The 18,425-nt window shown below is 36.7% G+C and overlaps 1 protein-coding gene across 1 annotated transcript in view; it reads left to right on the top strand.

Annotated features, from left to right (window-relative positions):
* LOC132096236 (calsyntenin-2) overlaps positions 1-18,425 on the top strand; it is a 233,853-nt gene that overhangs the window by 103,671 nt on the left and 111,757 nt on the right. The window contains exon 2 of the mRNA XM_059501483.1: positions 3,690-3,812. Within this exon, the coding sequence (XP_059357466.1) occupies positions 3,690-3,812 (123 nt within the window). The remainder of the gene's footprint in view (positions 1-3,689; positions 3,813-18,425) is intronic.

The following is an 18,425-nucleotide window of genomic DNA, read 5'->3' as shown; positions in this document are numbered from 1 at the left end:
ACTGTTGCTACTAATTATTAGTATAATTTTAAAGTATTTAGAAATATTTTGATAGTAATTTAAAGATTTTTTAATTTCTCAAAAACACAATCATGTGCATACATGCTGCTCACACATTATTATAGCCCAGTTTGTGCTGATTACAGTGATATTAAACTTTAGCCATTTAGATGTTTATAAGCAACTGAAAAAAGCACAAATGTCAGGGCATGACAAAACTTCTCCATGCCCCAAAAATACCCTTAGACCTCAGAGGGTTAATGTCCAAAAAGCTTCACTAACACTGTAAAAGCGTCCATCTGGACACATCATTTTCAGTGGTTGTATTCCTTAATGGTAAATGCGAGGCAAATTTTGGTGTGTGTGTTTGTACACCTACGCATTTGCCATTATATCTTGTGTTTTGTTGACTGTGTATGAAGCAGGATTCTCTAGTGCAGGGAAGCGGATGAAAGAGAAAAGTCCACATTGAATTAGCTTCCATCACGGAGCTCTAATGCTGTATAATGGCTGCAGACATCTCATGGGTAATAGCTCAGGGATTACGGAGAAGGCATAGTGACACCACTAACCTTATTAGAGAGGGAGGGAGCGAGATCGAGAGAGTTCAATGTGGATTTGCAGTGACTAGAGCCTGAAGAGACGTATTATTGTAATAGAAAGTACCTTATCCAAATAACAGTTATTTACTGTATCTTCTGTACATAATGACAGCCAGGTTTTTTCCCAGTCTGTGACATTTCACACATTAAATGCTCAAATAAATATTTACTTGATGAATCAGGCTTTTATTAGTGCATCGAGGTGTCATGCAAGCTGCATAGCCTAAATAAAAGTCTTTTTTTTTGCGTTCATTTTTATTCATTTTCTGCAAAAAGGGAATATTAGACAGCAGTGTATCTGACCTCTTAGTCCATAATGTACATCTGCAGCACACATTTATTTACCTTTCTTGAGGTTGAGGTAGGTGTCTTGGTATGGATAACAAAGCTAGATAGATACAAACCGGCTATTTGTCTGTGTCTGTTCAAATAGCCTCTTTCAAGTGAGAAAACAAGCTGAGATGTTTGTAAGTTGTCACAATTTTATTTATTTTTCCAAAAGTAGTTTCTTTTGAAGTGCATTGGCACATGTTTGAAAGAACATGTATTTTTGTCCATGTAAATGCATCTGAGTTAAATAGAATGTGAGGGAAAGAGATAAATGGCACAAACTCATTAAAAGCAACAATGTAGTCTTTGAAAATGACATTGGCAGCTGGTTTAATCGTCTGGCCATCTGAATGGGACAATTTGTTCCTTGCCTGTGATTACTTATGGGTAATGAGGACACTGAGCTTTTCAGGAGGAAAAAGCTTTTTTTTTTCTGAGACTTGGCTGTGTAGAATGTCGTCCACAAGTGTGAAATGGTTTAATTTACTATTTTGTTAATTGCTTTGGTGGATCTCGAAGTGAGCCACGCGAGGGGTTACTGAATTGCCAGTACTAATCTAAAACTCCATTAACTCATGCCGGGGGAGGATTTCTGATTACACATGGGACAAATCAAATAAAGCACTTATTTTTTTCTTCAGTAAACGTATTGCTTTTCATCAACCACAATAATGTTTTTTTTTTTCAACAGTTCCACCATATACCTGGGAAATTATGCAGTAAAATAGTGGAAAATATGTATTTTTATTTTCATTCTCTAAGGAGCAAGTGCTGAGTGGTGCATGCTAGGATGGTGGCTATGGATTTGCATAGTTGTTCTGGGTAACTGCTAAGTTAAAAGAGCCCAGCCCTAAGCCCCTCATTCACACAGTCAGTATGAGTAGCTGGTGTTCCTGTGGTGTGAAAAGAAACTGTGGAAAATCTTAAAATAAATAAATTCAACATTAATCTCAAATTTAAAAATAGGCCTTATATTCCACTTCCCTGCCAGCACTGCACACCTGAAGCTTTAAAGTTATTTTAATTGAGCTATGAGCTACAGTATGTCACACCTCAGACTTCACTTTTGGAATGCAACAAAATGCAAAACCTCTTTGCATTAACTGACCTTACCCATCGTACAGTACCTAAACATAACATTGCCTTAGCAAGCCACAGGGTTTACCCACTTTTTGGTATGTTCGCATGGCAGGAACTAGGAACGTATTTAGTTCTAAGAACTATGTTTGGGAAAACTAAATTAGCTCCTACTTTGGAGTAGGGTCTAAAACAGTTCTATAGGAACTAGGGGTGTGCCGGTATGTATTGGTACCGAACAGTTCACAGGGCAAATTCTAAATGGAAGTGATCATCCCTATCCACTTGGAGTGGGGACTTTGGAGTGAGCATGGCTTGTGCGTGCCATTATGTAGCTGTTTGGAATGGTTCCCGTGACAACACAGCATGATGTCTGCAGCAGATTCGTCATGCATTATAATTTTTTTCTATCTTGTTTTCTCGTTATCATGACATAATTTTCTTGTGATCACGACACAACAAAAGTGGTTCTTTGAACAAAGATTGTTTGATTTTTAAAAGACAATGCATAGTGAGACTACTGTTGCTAGTAACAAATGCAACCTTGATGGGGACATTTTGAAATGCTTATCCTGGCTTAATGCATTAAAGAGTGTTTTTAAAAGACCAAACTCATTATACACATTATTAGTAATTCATACTTTGTATAGACAAAAAGATGAGCCCACTATACGAACGCAATGCATTTAATTCCGCATTAAGCATAGAATAACCTACTGTATGGACAACCTTAACGTGGCTTAATGCGGCAAGGCAGTGTTTTTAAGAGACCAAACTCAGAAAAACATCATTATTATGAAAGCATTCGGCACGGTCATCTGTGAGTGATGTCACCTCCCAATATAAACACGCCCCTCAGTTTGATTGACAGCTTGAGCTTTCCGTGTAGACATTGGAAATTCAAATGCAAAAGTAATTGCAATTCTATTTGAGTTTTGGCAGGTTACACGCATGATACAGAGAGAGTGAAAAATGTGGAAAACACAATTGAAAATACAATTACAATTCAGTTTGGAAAATATTCTTCCATAATTCCAATAATGGAAGATTTAAAACTAAATTGCATCAAAGGAACTTTTTTTGTTTATTTTATCTTCAGGTGCTGATAAATAAAAAACTCCTCATTAGTGTTTTGACAAAATTGTGATTTCAATTAACCTTATAAATCCCTACAGTTCTTTCACTTATTAGACAAGGCATTGGTTGGTGAGGCAATAGCATGTAGATTTTTCAGAAAAGTGTAAACACTTCTTAGGTACAAGCTGTTCAATGCAGAAAGACTCTTGCAGGGATGTTTTCCTTTCACTGGATAGAAGATTGCATTTGTGTCATCCATTGATTAGCATCTTGTTTTGATATCTCTTGTTACACAGCAGCTATGGAAAAAAATGCAGGAACAACAGAGCACGCCAGATCCAGATAAATAAGGGTGTTTCCCTGGATACGTGTTGTAGGAGACAGGGATGCTGCCATTTGGGAAATTGGACAAACAGCCCATGTTTATTGGACTTGTATCGATCGCCATTATTAGCCATTCTTTGCATGAAAACACAGTGAAAAGTCTCTGGCTCTGTTTTTTTTATTCTTATTTAGGAAATGTTTGTTGAAAACTTGAATAGACTTTTAGTTCAAAATTTCAATTCTGTTTTTTATTCTCTTTCTTTTCTCTCTCCATTGTAGTGAATAAGCACAAACCGTGGATCGAGACATCCTACCATGGTGTCATCAACGAAAACATGGACACTGTACTGCTCGACCCTCCTCTGGTCGCATTGGACAAAGATGCTCCTGTTCCTTATGCAGGTATATAACTTTACTAACTTAATACACATTGCTCTGGAATACTCTGTCATGATATTCAGGCATATGAGGCTATTGTCTCTGAATCCAACACTTGCACTGTGCTTGTTTCATGTCTCTTGTATCCTTTTTTTTTTCTCACATCAAATAATTTTATCTACACTGAACAAAATTATAAATGCAGCACTTTAGTATTTGCCCCCATTTTTCATGAGCTGAACTCAAAGATCTAAGACTTTTTCTATGTACACAAAAGGCCTATTTATCTCAAATATTGTTCACAAATCTGTCTAAATCTGTATTAGTAAGCACTTCTCTTTTGCCGAGATAATCCATCCACCTTACAGGTGTGGCATATCATGATGCTGATTAGACAGTATGATTATTGCACAGGTGTGCCTTAGGCTGGCCACAATAAAAGGCCACTCTAAAATGTGCAGTTTTATCACACAGCGCAATTCCACAGATGTTTGAGTGGAGTTGATGTTTTGAGGGAGTTTGCAATTGGCATGCTGACAGCAGGAATGTCCACCAGAGCTGTTGCCCGTGAATTGAATGTTCATTTCTCTACCATAAGTCTCTAAAGGCGTTTCAGAGAATTTGGCAGTACATCCAACTGGCCTCACAACCGCAGATCACGTGTAACCACACCAGCCCAGGACCTCCACATCCAGCATCTTCACCTCCAAGATCATCTGAGACCAGACACCCGGACAGCTGCTGCAACAATCGGTTTGCCAGAAACCATCTCAGGGAAGCTCATCTGCATGCTCGTCGTACTAATCGGGGTCTCGACCTGACTGCAGTTCGTCGTCGTAACCAACTTGAGTGGGCAAATGCTCACATTCGAAGGTGTCTGGCACTTTGGAGAAGGTGTTCTCTGTCAGCATTGTGGATCGAGTGGCCCATGGTGGCGTTGGGGTTTTGGTATTGGCAAGCGTATGCTATGGACAACAAACACAGGTGCATTTTACTGATGGCATTTTGAATGCACAGAGATACTGTGATGAGATCCTGAGGCCCATTGTTGTGCCATTCATCCATGACCATCACCTCATGTTCCAGCATGATAATGCATTGCCCCACGTTGCAAGGATCTGTACACAATTGCTGGAAGCTGAAAACATCCCAGTTCTTAGATTGGCCAGCATACTCACCCGACATGTCACCCATTCAGCATGTTTGGGATGCTCTGGATCAGAGTATATGACAGCGTGTTCCAGTTCCTGCCAAAATCCAGCAACTTCGCACAGCCATTGAAGAGGAGTGGACAAACATTCCACAAGCCACAATCAACAACCTAATCAACTCTATGCGAAGGAGATGTGTTGCACTGCATGAGGTAAATGGTGGTCACACCAGATACTGACAATACAGTACATTTAGAGTGTCCTTTTATTATGGCCAGCCTAAGGCACACCTGTGCAATAATCATGCTGTCTGATCAGCATCTTGATATGCCACACCTGTGAGGTGGATGGATTATCTCGGCAAAGGAGAAGTGCTAATTAACACTGATTTACACAGATTTGTGAACAAAATTTGAGAGAAATAGGCCTTTTGTGTACATAGAAAAAGACTAGACTCATGAAAAATGAGGGCAAAAACAAAAGTGTTGCGTTCAGTATAGGACTGTTCAGTATAGGAGCAATGTTTCCATCCAACATTTACATTTCTGTATTGAAGTAGCAATAACCACTTGCTTTGGGGTTTATTTCGCGATACTGAGAGCCTGACAGTACATTTTTTCCCCATTCTATTTAAACTTTTTTTTTTTAATATGGCGACATGATATTGTTTTATTGATTCATACATTGTCCAAACTTAAATTGGGTTAAATAATAATTGTACTATTGTTTGTATACTATTTATATATTTATATAATGTACTGAGAACTATGAACACAGTCCATTGAATATGAATACTGTATTTCTATATAAAATAGAATAATAATTAGTGTGTGTGTGTTTGTAAATATATACTTATTATTATTATTAGCCATTTTAAAACAATCCCTTTTCAGACGATGCCTTCAGCATGTTTCAACAGAGTATTATGGTTCATTTTGAAGCATGAAGCACATGCAGAAAATATATTTTTATTTAAATTACAGCTTTTTGCGTGCAATCATGATTGTGATGATTTTGATTATCTTTGCATATCTAATCTATTCCAGCGAAACACACAACCTTCCTCCAGAACATCCAGGATTATGCTGAAATTTACAGCACTGGATGGCCAACAAAGGCTTGGTTCTTCAGTGTAGTGGTTCTTTATTCCTCTGTGTGTAAGTGAGGGTGGTTGAGTGTGGGAGTTTATTTGTATTGCAGCATAGTGATCATATAAAAGAGATTTAGTCAATGCCTTCCGCACTGTTATGGAGATAGATCTGCCTGACCTTCCTGTTATTTCCAAATGTGCTTCCTGCCTCTATCTCCATTGTTGTGGTGACACACAGCCCTTGTATAAGTGGATCTTGGCGCCCTTTCCATGGCCGAACATTCAATAAACCGTCCGGCCTTGAAAAACGACTCATACATTGAGCACTTTGGCTTTCGAAGAGATGGAATCAACACCTAGAGCGTCAATCACCTCTCACGGAGCAATGAATGACAGCACAGCTTTATGACTTGCATGTTGTTTATGTAAGACAGATTCCGACTCACTGGTTTTCAAGTGCAAGTTGTTCAGATGAGGTGGCAGGATGTTGGGAGGGTGGTGGCTTGACAGATGCAAAGTAATTCAATAAAGTGATTTTTATTTTTATTTTTAAACAAAGAGGAATGTGTGGAAACATTGTGACAGGTAACTCTCTACAGCTCATTAAATGACAATGGCTAGAATTAATCTCCTTTCTGACAGCCTTGGAAAAAAGCACTTTACTGGCTTTTATATATTTATTTTTGCAGCTTTCACATAAAAAGCATACTGTGTATGGTGCATCTGATAAAGATAAGTTGTTCATACCTTGGGGAATCTTTTAGCTGACAGCATGCTTTTTTTACAGCATCACCACTGACTACTGGTGTTGACTGATTAGCTTTGCAGTACGTTACTTAATAAAGTTATACTGTAATTTAAAGTATATATTTTTTTTTTCTAAATACATATTATTGATCTTATTGTGAATGATTGATTGATTGTTGATCTTGTAAATTTGAGTTAAAATGTCAGAACTCAATTTTCCAGTGAAAGGACAGGCTTATTTGTGTGTGTGTCATTCACACACCATCACATTTCATATAAAATAACTATTACAATTATTGCAGTGACAAAATAATTTTGTCTTCTTTTTGGAAACATTTTTGACTTCAGTGCACTTGCTACTTTGATTTGTCAATGACATATTAATGGTGGATGGCAGCTGTTTTTAAAGCGTCACTGGGAAATGAGTGCTGTGCTCTGATTGGGTGACAGGTGATATTTCACTCCCTTTTCATCAGGAGCCAATGGATACAAATGTAGGATTGCTGCCAGGGAGACTCAGCAAAAAACGGGCCCTCCGTCTCAATCCGTCATTCTCCGTAATTCTCCCTGCTCCCATTCTTCCCGTCTTTCTTTCTCCATCCCACTCTCCTCTTCCACATCAGGCTGTGAGTTATGCGCAGGAGGCTTTGTCATCAATCCTGTTTTCGTCTGTTTAAAGAAAGGAATGCGGGCGTCCTTCTGGCACCGCATTAATTGGGGTGTGGGAACACAACCCGGGATTGTTAAGTGCTTTGCCTTGTTCTCTTTCGTCTTTTTCTTCTGCCTCGCTAGCTGTCGCCCATGTATCAGCTTGCTTTGATGTAAAATAACGATGATGAGCCTCAAGTTGATGATATATGCTGAGGCAGGGATCCTGAAGATGAATTGTTATTTCTGGGAACAAGACTTTCCTCTGTAAAGCAGATAGCGTAGGTCTTGTAGTATGCATAGAGCATTCTCAATCAAATTACCGTGAAGGATGAGTCGGAGTCAGTAGAGGAAGGCACAAAAAAAAAAAAAAAAAAACATGACAGCTTCATTTGCTAATTCTTTATCTTGGTTGCAGCTTCACCAGCCTCTTTCCCATTAATCTCTTCTCTCAGATGATGTACAATGCTGTATTGTTCTGCTAAACTTTGCCTTCCTTGCACCAGATTAGCTAACAAAACCCAAGCTAGGAAGCGGTTCAGGGAAACTATGGATGGATTGCAAAAACCACACATGAGAGTGAGAATAGGAGGATGTATTGAAAGAGATTTGCAGTGCCTGCAGTTTGGATACTTTGCAATTGTATTGTGATCCTTTTATAGAATGACATCCTGCTGTGAATTCAACGAGGAAAATGCCTTTTTTTGGTGGAACATTTAGCATGTTTTGTAATTGTGTTTGGACCATTCTGTCTAGAAACAATCAGATATGCAAGTAGATTTTCCTATCAAATTATTATAAATAATGTATCTCTTCTGTGTTCAAAATTATAAAAGAAATTTGGTATTTATTTGGTAGTATTTAGATCTTGTTAGTTGATGAAGAGAGTGTTTATTATGTGCTGGTCACAATCCTCACTAAAGTGTGACAGGCTGTTACACATAATGCAAAAAAAAAAAAAAAACGCTTAGCCTGTTTTTCACAATGTCGCTTGCTTAATATGAATAAAAGCTGATTGGAGGGTCATGCATATCATATTTTTGGAGGCTCATAATAAGCATGGTGAGTTATTATAAACAATACAAAATCCAAAGAAATAAATTACAGACAAAACTATGTAAATTTACTCTGTTCTGATCTACAATCCTACACCAATTCACAAGTAAATACATAACAACGGAATATGATTAGTTTTTTTTTTTTTTTTTATGTGGGCTTTCTAAATGATAAATGTAATTAGTTTCTGTGCTTCATGTTAATTAATCTGAGATATAGATGCTTAGAAGGAGCTTAATAAAGCAGATTAGGGGATGGTTTAAACAAGCAGTCTGAGAAAAAAAAGGAAAGTGAGCAGAGGAACATTTAAACAGATGCGTTTTATATAAATAACCTTGTCAGGTGATCGTATAACTGTCCTCAGATTTGCAGTTATAGTAATTCATCTGATGTTTTGCATATCTCATTTGTTTTTATTTTTGTTCGAAAGTGTTTGGTTACCTTTTTTTTTTCACAAATATGACTGATATGCCCAGAAAATTTAATCCTAGTAACTTGACCACCTACATTTAGGGCCGCGAAATGGGTCATTTCAACTCTGTTCACTCCAGGGTCAGCTGTGGATGAAAGTCTAAGAATTATTGAGTTTTTTTATGATGTGTGCAAACGCGAGTGTATCACCTACATGAAGTGAATGAACAATGTGCCCTATCTCTGTCCTCCCTTGGAATTACATTCAGTGATCTCTGAGGGTCGGGAAACATACCTAAGGAGTGAGGAACTAACTTAAGATTCTCTTACTCATGTACTGTAGCTGCATCATAGTTGAAACACTTGAGGAGACAATTTCTAAAGTTTCATTTGGAAAAATCACATTCATTTTTTGTTGACACTAATCAGTTTAGGAAGTCTTGTTTTATTAAATTTTTTCCTGCAATGTTGTATATGCATTTTCATGTTTAAAATGTTTTCCTTAAGGAACCAAACCAAAGTGGCCGAGCCAAGCATTGCTGTTATTTCCCATGTTGTTTTGAGAATGCTGAAAATGAAGTGTCCTTTACAAGTGTACTATTGTTTTGCATGCATACTGTGGCCCATTGGGATGCATCCAATAGATGTCCCCAGATGCTTTTCGGGAAATTCACGAGCAACCTCTATTCTTCCCAGGTTTTCAGCATTACATGTTGTAGAAAAGAAAGCATGAAAATCATACGAATGGGTGATAATTGAAAGAATGAAAGCTTGGAGAACTCATCCCTACTGAGCTGACTCAATTCCATTGCCAAAATCTTTTGTTTTTATAGAATGTTTGTGTTTTTAAACTGAGAAGTGTTACCAGAAACTTGAGGTGAAAGCCAAATTAGAAATCTGAGAATGTGTTGGATCCGGAGGAAAGCATCCTGTTGACGATTCTCTCTTCCTTTTCCCTTTCTATTTTTTGAAGTGTAGTTTACCGCATATATCTCTTGCATGGTTTACCACCTTTGCCTCTGAGATATATTCTGAAATATAGATGTTGTTTCAATCAGCCTTGGATCTTTGTTTATGCTACCTACACAGAATTTGAGAAGCAGACCTACAGTACCCTGCAGTGGCTGGCTTTCTCAAAGTTGACTCTGACAGTATGCTTATCCGTTTTACATACAAAACTATTTTGCATGCTAATTAAATGGTTAAGTTCGAAAATATTCCTGTGAGGTCTCTTTTAATAACTGAACAAATTAATTACGGGGGTTCATATGCCTCACTCTCAAAGTATTATCTTTGACTTGCACCTGAGAGGATTGAAATAAAGGCTTCAAAAGGCAATTGGTGATTGTAACGACACATGCTTCTAATACTGAATATTTAGACTTGAGATTTCAGAGAAATGCAATAAGATTTGACAGCATTTTTTGATTACTGATGATGGTGCCTAAAAGCTCTCCTAACTCGAAAATATCTACCACTGTGGCCTAAGTGCTGATTAAAATGACACTTCCACCTCCGTTAGAGACTGGGAATTCAGCCAGACATCATTTGCAAACATAATTTAATAACATCTTAAGGTGTACGAGTGAGAAGGAACTAAACCATTGCTGGTTTGAGGTCTCTTTAGAGTTCCCACGGCTCTGTTTAATTAGCTCCTGACTGATGGCGTGATTGTAAAGAACCTGACGTTACTTTCATTTAGCAATTTTTATGGTTTAATATTGTTCATTTTCATTTTGGTCCCTGAAGTTTCTGCTGAAATGCATAACTTCTTGTTTGGCTGACCTGCTACTTTCACAGAATTCATCTCACAGGAGGGTTCCTCGCAGGAGCTCTTAGAAGCACATTAGCAGCAGACTTATTATGATGCCTGATGCCTTTGAAATAACAAAGGAGGTCTATAGTACCTGGAGAAAGAGATCCGTTAGAATTCCCTTTCATTGCAATGGCAGTTGCTCAGCTGGTGCAGGCCTCCCCATTATTATGCTACCTGCTTACAGCCATCTGTGCTTATAAGCAATCTATTTTTGGCCACAAAAGTTTTTGAGCCAGTCACCATAGATAATGGATTATTTGATGTTATTATACTTTTTATAGGAGAAAGAATATCAGTTAACCCTCTGGAGTCTAAGGGTATTTTTGGGGCCTGGAGAAGTTTTGTCATGCCCTGACATTTGTGTTTTTTTCAGTTTCTTATAAATATCTAAATGGGTAAAGTCTTATCTCACTGTAATCAGCACAAACTGGGCTATAATAATATGTGAAGTGCATGCATGTACATGATTGTATTTTTGAGAAAAAAAATATTATGCGTGGTTAGTGGAAAAACTAAAAATGTTAAAACACTTGAATAAGGCAATAAAACACATACAGAACATTGGTTCCCGGGAATTTTTGAGAACTGGAGCTTGTAGCCTAGAATTTTTCTTTGTAAATTATGTGAAAATCATCTTGTTTACTCACTTACAGAAAACAATATATTGATTTAAATTTTCTAAGACACTTTTTGTTGGTAAAAGTCATATGCGAGTAGACGTCAACTATCATGAATATCATTGTGATTTACACCTGAGAAGACAAAGGCCCGCATAATGAGCTGCATAATGAGCTGCATAATGAGCCTTTCAGTCATCTGTGCCACTGAGAGGGAAGAGTTACAAGAAAGAATGTGAGGACAAAATAAATGTATATAATTTTATGTTTGTAGTTTATTAAGAGTATATTTAATTATCCCACAACATAATTTAATATCCACTTGGGGGAGCAGTTAAACAGTTTATTAGGAACAATCAAAGCTGACTTTCAAACTAATATTTTGGCATCATTACTCCAGTCACACAATCCTTCAGAACTCCTTTTAACAATCTTATTTCTACAAAAAACATTTATTGTTATTATTATTATCACTATTATTAATGTTGAAAAGAGCTGAAAATATTTTTCAGGTTTTTTAGGGGGAATAAATTGAAAGAACAGCATTGTTTTTACATTTGTTACAGTTATCTATTTGTTACATTTATATTATTTACATCAAGCTTTTGAATGGTATAGTATTGTATATTGTTATTGAAATGTCATAATGTTTCACTTGATTATACATTTAGTCAGGAATTATAGTTTGGAAAAAGTCTTTGGAAAAAGTCTAACTAGTAAAATATTTACACGTTATGTGAAAACTAGTACAAGTATATAAATAAATAAAAAGAGACTTACTCATGTTTATGATCTCTGCCGAATGAAGCACTTCATTCTTTTTTTTCTGAGGAAATCCATTTCTCAAATCCTCAACCACATCACATCTTTTTGGGGTGAATTATGTGTTATTCCTCTCATCGCGAAGCAAACCGTAAAATAAAAAACTTGAAGAACAGTCTCGCTGCTTTTTCTTCTGTGTGGGCGTATTCAAGCCGCGCGCTTCAGTTAGAATCTGAATAGCGCGGGGGGCGTGGTCACATTAGATATAATATAGGGAATGTGTAGATATAATGAAGGGAGATGTGAAAAACGGACATCGCGTTGTTTTCGTATGGATTACTTTATCACAGAATATCTGTATTTGGCGGCACTTGTTTAGTTTAAAAGTAGACATGTCAAGCGTTCTATAGATATCTCTCTCATGTTTCTTCGTTGAGTATTCACGGAGTTACAGTTCATTTTAATGATGTGTTTGTAAATGAAGATCAGCGCAGACAAAGGCTGCAGACAGCACACCTTGTTTGTTATCTTTATTTTAAAAGTGCACAAAGTTTTGTTGTTATTATGTCTGTATCCAAAAAAAAGTAAACCCTTTACAGATTCGATTGATGTATTGCTCTTATCTGTACAATTAAAACTGAAAGTGTAATTTAAGTTCTTTTCGGGGTTATCGGGAGAAAATCACTCATAACGTGTATCCGCGTTAATCGACTGCAGAGGGTTAAAAACTGCTTCCACTTTGTTCTATTCCATAGATGAATGTACTTAAAGTCTTCAGAAGACCTGAAATATGTGCACAAGTCATACAGACAATAGTTCTGACACTTTTACAGTGTGCTTATAGCCTGTCTGGAGCTTGGCAGTAAAAATCAACACCGATTTGTGTTGCTTGAAAAAGAGCAACTCTTCCTTGACACCTCATTTTGTGTTTCACATTAGAAGGAAAATAATACGAGGGAGGGAATGACAGGAGAGTAAATGATGAGGTTCCTTTAATTAAAATTTTTACTCAGAATTCCATTTCTGAGGACAGATTCAAGCTGCAAGCAGTAGCTTATATCACACAAGCAGTGATAACCTCCCAACTAAATGAATAACACTGATTTTTCTAGATTTTTAGCACCTCATACTGTGTAAAACTTTGAATTACTAGTCCATCTAAATCCATATTGGCTCTTCACCAAATTGTGTTCGCTAAAAGTTCCTTGTGCCAAGTTCTTTGATGAGAAAACTAAATTTCCTCCAGTGGAAAATGATTTCCCTAGCACAGGGAAAGATTTGAATGGAAGGGGTCTCTTGGAGAGCAAGTGTTAGGCATTGATCAAACCTCTCAGGTTCTGGCACCACGTCTGGTTGTGATGAAGGTACTGCAGAATGAGCAAAAACTTATTTTTTCTATTACTCCCTTTTCTTTTGTGCTTCATTTAATCTTTTTGCACTTTCTCTTTCTGTGAAGTGAGATAGGTCTGGACATAAAGGAAGTAGTGCACATCAAAGCCTGTTGTCTTCAGGGGCCACTAAGATCCAGATACTGATCCGTTCTCATGTGAGAGTGAGAGTCTATGAGTATAGCATCTTTCCACTTCCTTTCTTGTCTCGGGCTCTTTTGAGATGATTTGGCCTGAAAGCAGCTGAGATGAAGAAAGGAATGAGACAGCGGACTGGAGAGGGTAACTAGGGCTTTTTGATTGTTGGCAAAAATGAAGGACTGATTTGGGTTTGCTGTTCAGGCAGTGATATTGCACAGAGCATGAACTGAAAGTAAGATTTGGCTCTTGGAGAACACTTTGTCAAACTTTTAAGTACTTAAGGCAAACTCTTGTCTGAGGGGGGAATTCACTAAACAGCTGCGCCAATTTTGCAAGCTGTATTTCTGTGAAAATCGTTATTCACTAAACACCCACAATCCAATTTATCCAGATACTGCACATCTGTACTGTTGTAGAGTTCTGTTATGTGTGTTTAAATGATTTACTTCGTAGAGAAACCAAACACGTTGTAGACTTAAGAATTCCTGGGTCAATATGCTTTGTTGATCCTGTAAAAATTCTTACAAACCCCAACCTTAAGCTCACTCTGGACCCACTATATATTAGGTGGCCTTAACTTCTATGTACTTACATCAAAAAAAAATTTAATGTACTTATTGTGTTCATACTGTATTTCAAAACACTTTTGCTGCTATTGAGGAGAAATACGGGTAAAGTTATGGACAGGTTTGGTGGTATGGGTAGGTTTAAGTGTGGGTTAAAGTTTAAGAAATGGGGGTTACACTCTGAAGTGTTACCCATTTTGGTAACACTTTATTTTAAGTTGTCCTTGTTACAATGTAATTATACATTCAAGTACTAAGTATTATTAAATAACTACATGTACTTACTGTATGGTTACTATCTTCAGTCTTTTTAAAGACATTACATTGAAGTGTAAGACTCAGCCATAAAAGCACTTTAGAAATTAAATGTTGTCTTTAGGAAACTTGATACAGATTGTACTGCGTTTTGTGTAGGAATCATAAAGCACATACTGTACTGTATATGACTGTCAGTGCTCAAACTAAGCCGATTAGAAAGTCATAACCTCAAAACATCAGTAATACTTGTTAATGAGAGCAAGCTGTGTAACAATGTAAACTAGGCTATAAAGCAATTTAAAAGGGATGTTATGCCTGGTAGATAATTTTAAGGCTATGTGATAAAGACCTGGGCCTTTGGGAAAAAGGAAAAAAGCATATAATGAACAAGTGAAAATGCATCTATAAAAGGTTAACGTGGCAGATTTAATGAGATTGAAAGGCTCTGTAGTTCATAGAAAGGTTCGGAGTTCAAAGCACTCATAATAAAAACCGGAGAGTTGGTTGATGCCGGCAATCTGCTTCCCGCCGAGCTGATGCCATTCTTACAAATCTTCAATCACAGTGCTCTGTGGTTGGATTCATTCAGCAAGCTGCCTTTCATCTTCTGTGGTTGGAGAATAAAGCGCAAAATTGTGTATATTTTTCCTATGTCCTTTTTTTCTGCCGTCTGTCATGTGTTTGTGTAATTAGTAGATTGTTTTGGGAGTGTTTATTTCTATGGCAGCAGCCATGAGCATGACTCAGGCAGTCAAATGTTACGATCAGATCATTGTTTTAGCTGATTTACTGGTTTTTGGCTCCAGTATTAGCTTGATTACATAATTTGCATTTGCTTCTGAGGTATTAGCTAGGCTTTGTGAGACTTCATTATTTATGCTTTTTTCTTCACCCATTTATGCACAATGAAGTTGAAAATAATGGCAGAAAATGCAGCCATAAAATAATAACATAGCAGAAATAAACACTAAAAATGATTTCTGCTGCTTGAACAATTTGCTTAAAATAAGCTATGCAACACAATTCTTCAACATTTTATCACAATTTTTTTTTTTTTGCTAGAGAACGTAAAGAAAAAGTAGATTCTTTGTAGCAGAAACAATGTTGAAATCAAGTGCACATAATGAGCCAAGGGGAGTCTTGTTATTAATTTAGTGCAATTTTGGCGTTTAAAACTATTCCTATAATGTTTAAGTTTTTCCATTTTGGTGAAGAGTGGAGCATGTGCTAAAACAGAGACTCGATAAATTCTAGTGCGGTAATTCTACAAGTCTTGGATTCTGCCAACATTACATGTGGTAAGAAATCTATGTTTTGCATGCTACATGCTATTGTTCTAGTAATGAGAGATTTTATTAGGCATAATGGCTTTACTGTGGCATGTCGAATGTTATTGTTGTACTTAATTCAGGTTTCTGCTACAAAAGTCATTGGAGTGGCCCTCTGACCCTCAGAGGACCCCAGATGATCCTAACCTTGAATCAACAAACAGAACTAACAATTATTGCTACATGTGTGACTGCATCATATAATTACTATTAATTAATAATATTGATAGTTCATCGTCTAGCTGACTACGTCTTGTATTATTATTATTATTTTTTATTTTTTCTAAAATCCTGTCAAACGTGCACAAACTACTAGCCACTACTAAATATTGTAGAAACATAATTTTCTGTAAAGTTGCTTTGTAACGATTTGTATTGTAAAAAGCGCTATACAAATAAACTTGAATTGAATTGAATTGAAGTGGAGTTTACGGAATGGTTCAATTTAATGATAAGAAAACTAATTTCAAATGTGTTGAAACGATGTCCCCTGCTAAATAAAGTTCAGCCAAAGCATGAACCAGGTTTTACGCAGGTCTTAAAACGTCTTAATTTGACCTTTCTTAAATTAAGGTCTTAAAAAGTCCTAAATCAGGGCAAAAATTTGTAAATTCGTGAAGTCATGCATACAGTGTTGCATGCACTACAAAAAAGTTAATGTCTTCCACAGCATTTTTGTCTTGAATTCCAATATAAATACTAACAGAAATCAAGATACATTTACTAGAACAACATAATGATGATAAATAAATTACTTTAAAAAGTAATGGGAATATGTTATAAGTTGCTAATACAACTCATTTATTTGCTCCCTAGGCATTTACGTTTAGAGAACACATTGACATTGTGTTCCGTTTAATTTGTTTCTTACATTTTCTATTGATCTTAAAACTTTTAAATTGACCTTTAACCTGCAGTTACTCTGATGAACATTGTATGTACAGCGGTTAAAATAAGTATTGAACACGTCACCATTTTTCTCAGTAAATATATTTCTAAAGGTGCTGTTGACTTGAAATGTTCACCAGATAACCCATACATACAAATAAAACAAAACTAATAAGTTCCGAAATTAAGTTATAATAATGTGTAATAAAATGAAAAAACACGGGGGAAAAGGGTTGAACTACTAAAATTTTGTGCAAAGCTTTTTTTGGTAATGGCAACTTCAAGATGCCTAGTCTAATGCAAGTCTAATGCATTCCTCAGGTGTGATTTTTGCCCATTCTTCCATAGATTCTTCAAATCCTAAAGGTTCTGTGGGCCTCTTCTATGAACTCCCGACTTTAGTTCTTATTTCTATCGGATTCAAGTTAGGTGATTGGCTGGGCCATTTTAGCAGCTTTATTTTCTTTCTCTAAAACCAATTGAGAATTTCCTTGGCTGTGTTTGGGATCATTGTATTGCTGAAATGTCTACCCTTGCTTCATCTTCATAATCCTGGTACTGTAGGTGTTTGGACTAAACCAGCTAATATTAATGTCTGATGACTAGGGGCAAGATTGCTTTCTATTTATTATAATTACCATGCCTTTTAATTAGTTATTACTTACTTTTATTTATTCTTAAATATTTGAAATCTGTTAAAGTGGCATGTATAGTAATAAACCAGTTTCTAAAGTAAATACATTTGATGCTAGGTTTATATAATTAAACCAATACATCAGTTGTCAGGATTCCAAAATTCTGTTTTAATTCCACAACATCCTGTCAATCTTGCTCTCTTGGCTGTATGTGATTATAGAGCTGGGAGCTGATCACCGCAGAGGATAATCACACTGTAGCAGTCTGTCCGCCCGCGTTGGCATGACATGACATGCCACAGTTTCTTGCCAGTTTCTCTGGGTGAAGTTAAGAGGCATCGTTAAATTCAGCCCTGACTTAATGTTTGACTTCCTGGTTTGTAGACATGGGACATACGAGTGCAAAGCAAATAACTGCACAGGCATTCAGCCTTGAAATGGAATCCACGGTGCGTTGATGTGATGCACAAATGGAGAGTTGGCACTGTGAGAAAAGTCGAAAAAAAAAAATAATTGTACATACAGAGGAATACTGCTTAACCTTTCAGTCAGTAAGAATCCTCAAAGCCTCAAGTGCCACAATTCAACAGGATGTTTGGTGTGGGCTTATGTGGATAATTCTGCCGTTTTCACCGCCACAGGTGTTTCATTAAGTGAATGCTGATGGAGCCAGATTATAAATGAAGTATTGATTGTTGAATAACTTCTGCAGCTCTTTGTGAGCAGACTTTCTTCTGGATCAAAAGGGTCTCTTTACTCAAATAATGTTCATTATTATTCTCATTGATCCTTCTCTTGAAAAGAACAGCCAATTTTTGAAAATCTACAGGCTGAATGCAGTTGTGTTTATTGCCAGTGGGGTCAGGGAACAAAAACTAGCATACATGATAATTTTGTATTAATCTAAGCCGAATTATAACTGTTAAATCTGCGTATGTGTTTTTTTTTTTTTTTTTTTAAAGGATCTTTACCAGCAGTTCTGTACATATTTGATCACTTCATTGTCAGTGATTGTTAATTTTATTGGCCAACTTTAAATGTTGCACATTTTAAAGTGAAGCCATGCTATGGAGAGGAGCGGAGGAGGGTTTTACTTATAACCAACTTTACTCGTATCTCACTTCATCTTAGGGCT

This window comes from Carassius carassius, chromosome 20, assembly GCF_963082965.1.
Source record: "Carassius carassius chromosome 20, fCarCar2.1, whole genome shotgun sequence".
Lineage (NCBI taxonomy): Eukaryota > Metazoa > Chordata > Actinopteri > Cypriniformes > Cyprinidae > Carassius > Carassius carassius.
Note: the sequence above shows the minus strand (reverse complement) of the source record. Positions and strands in the feature narration are given on the sequence as shown.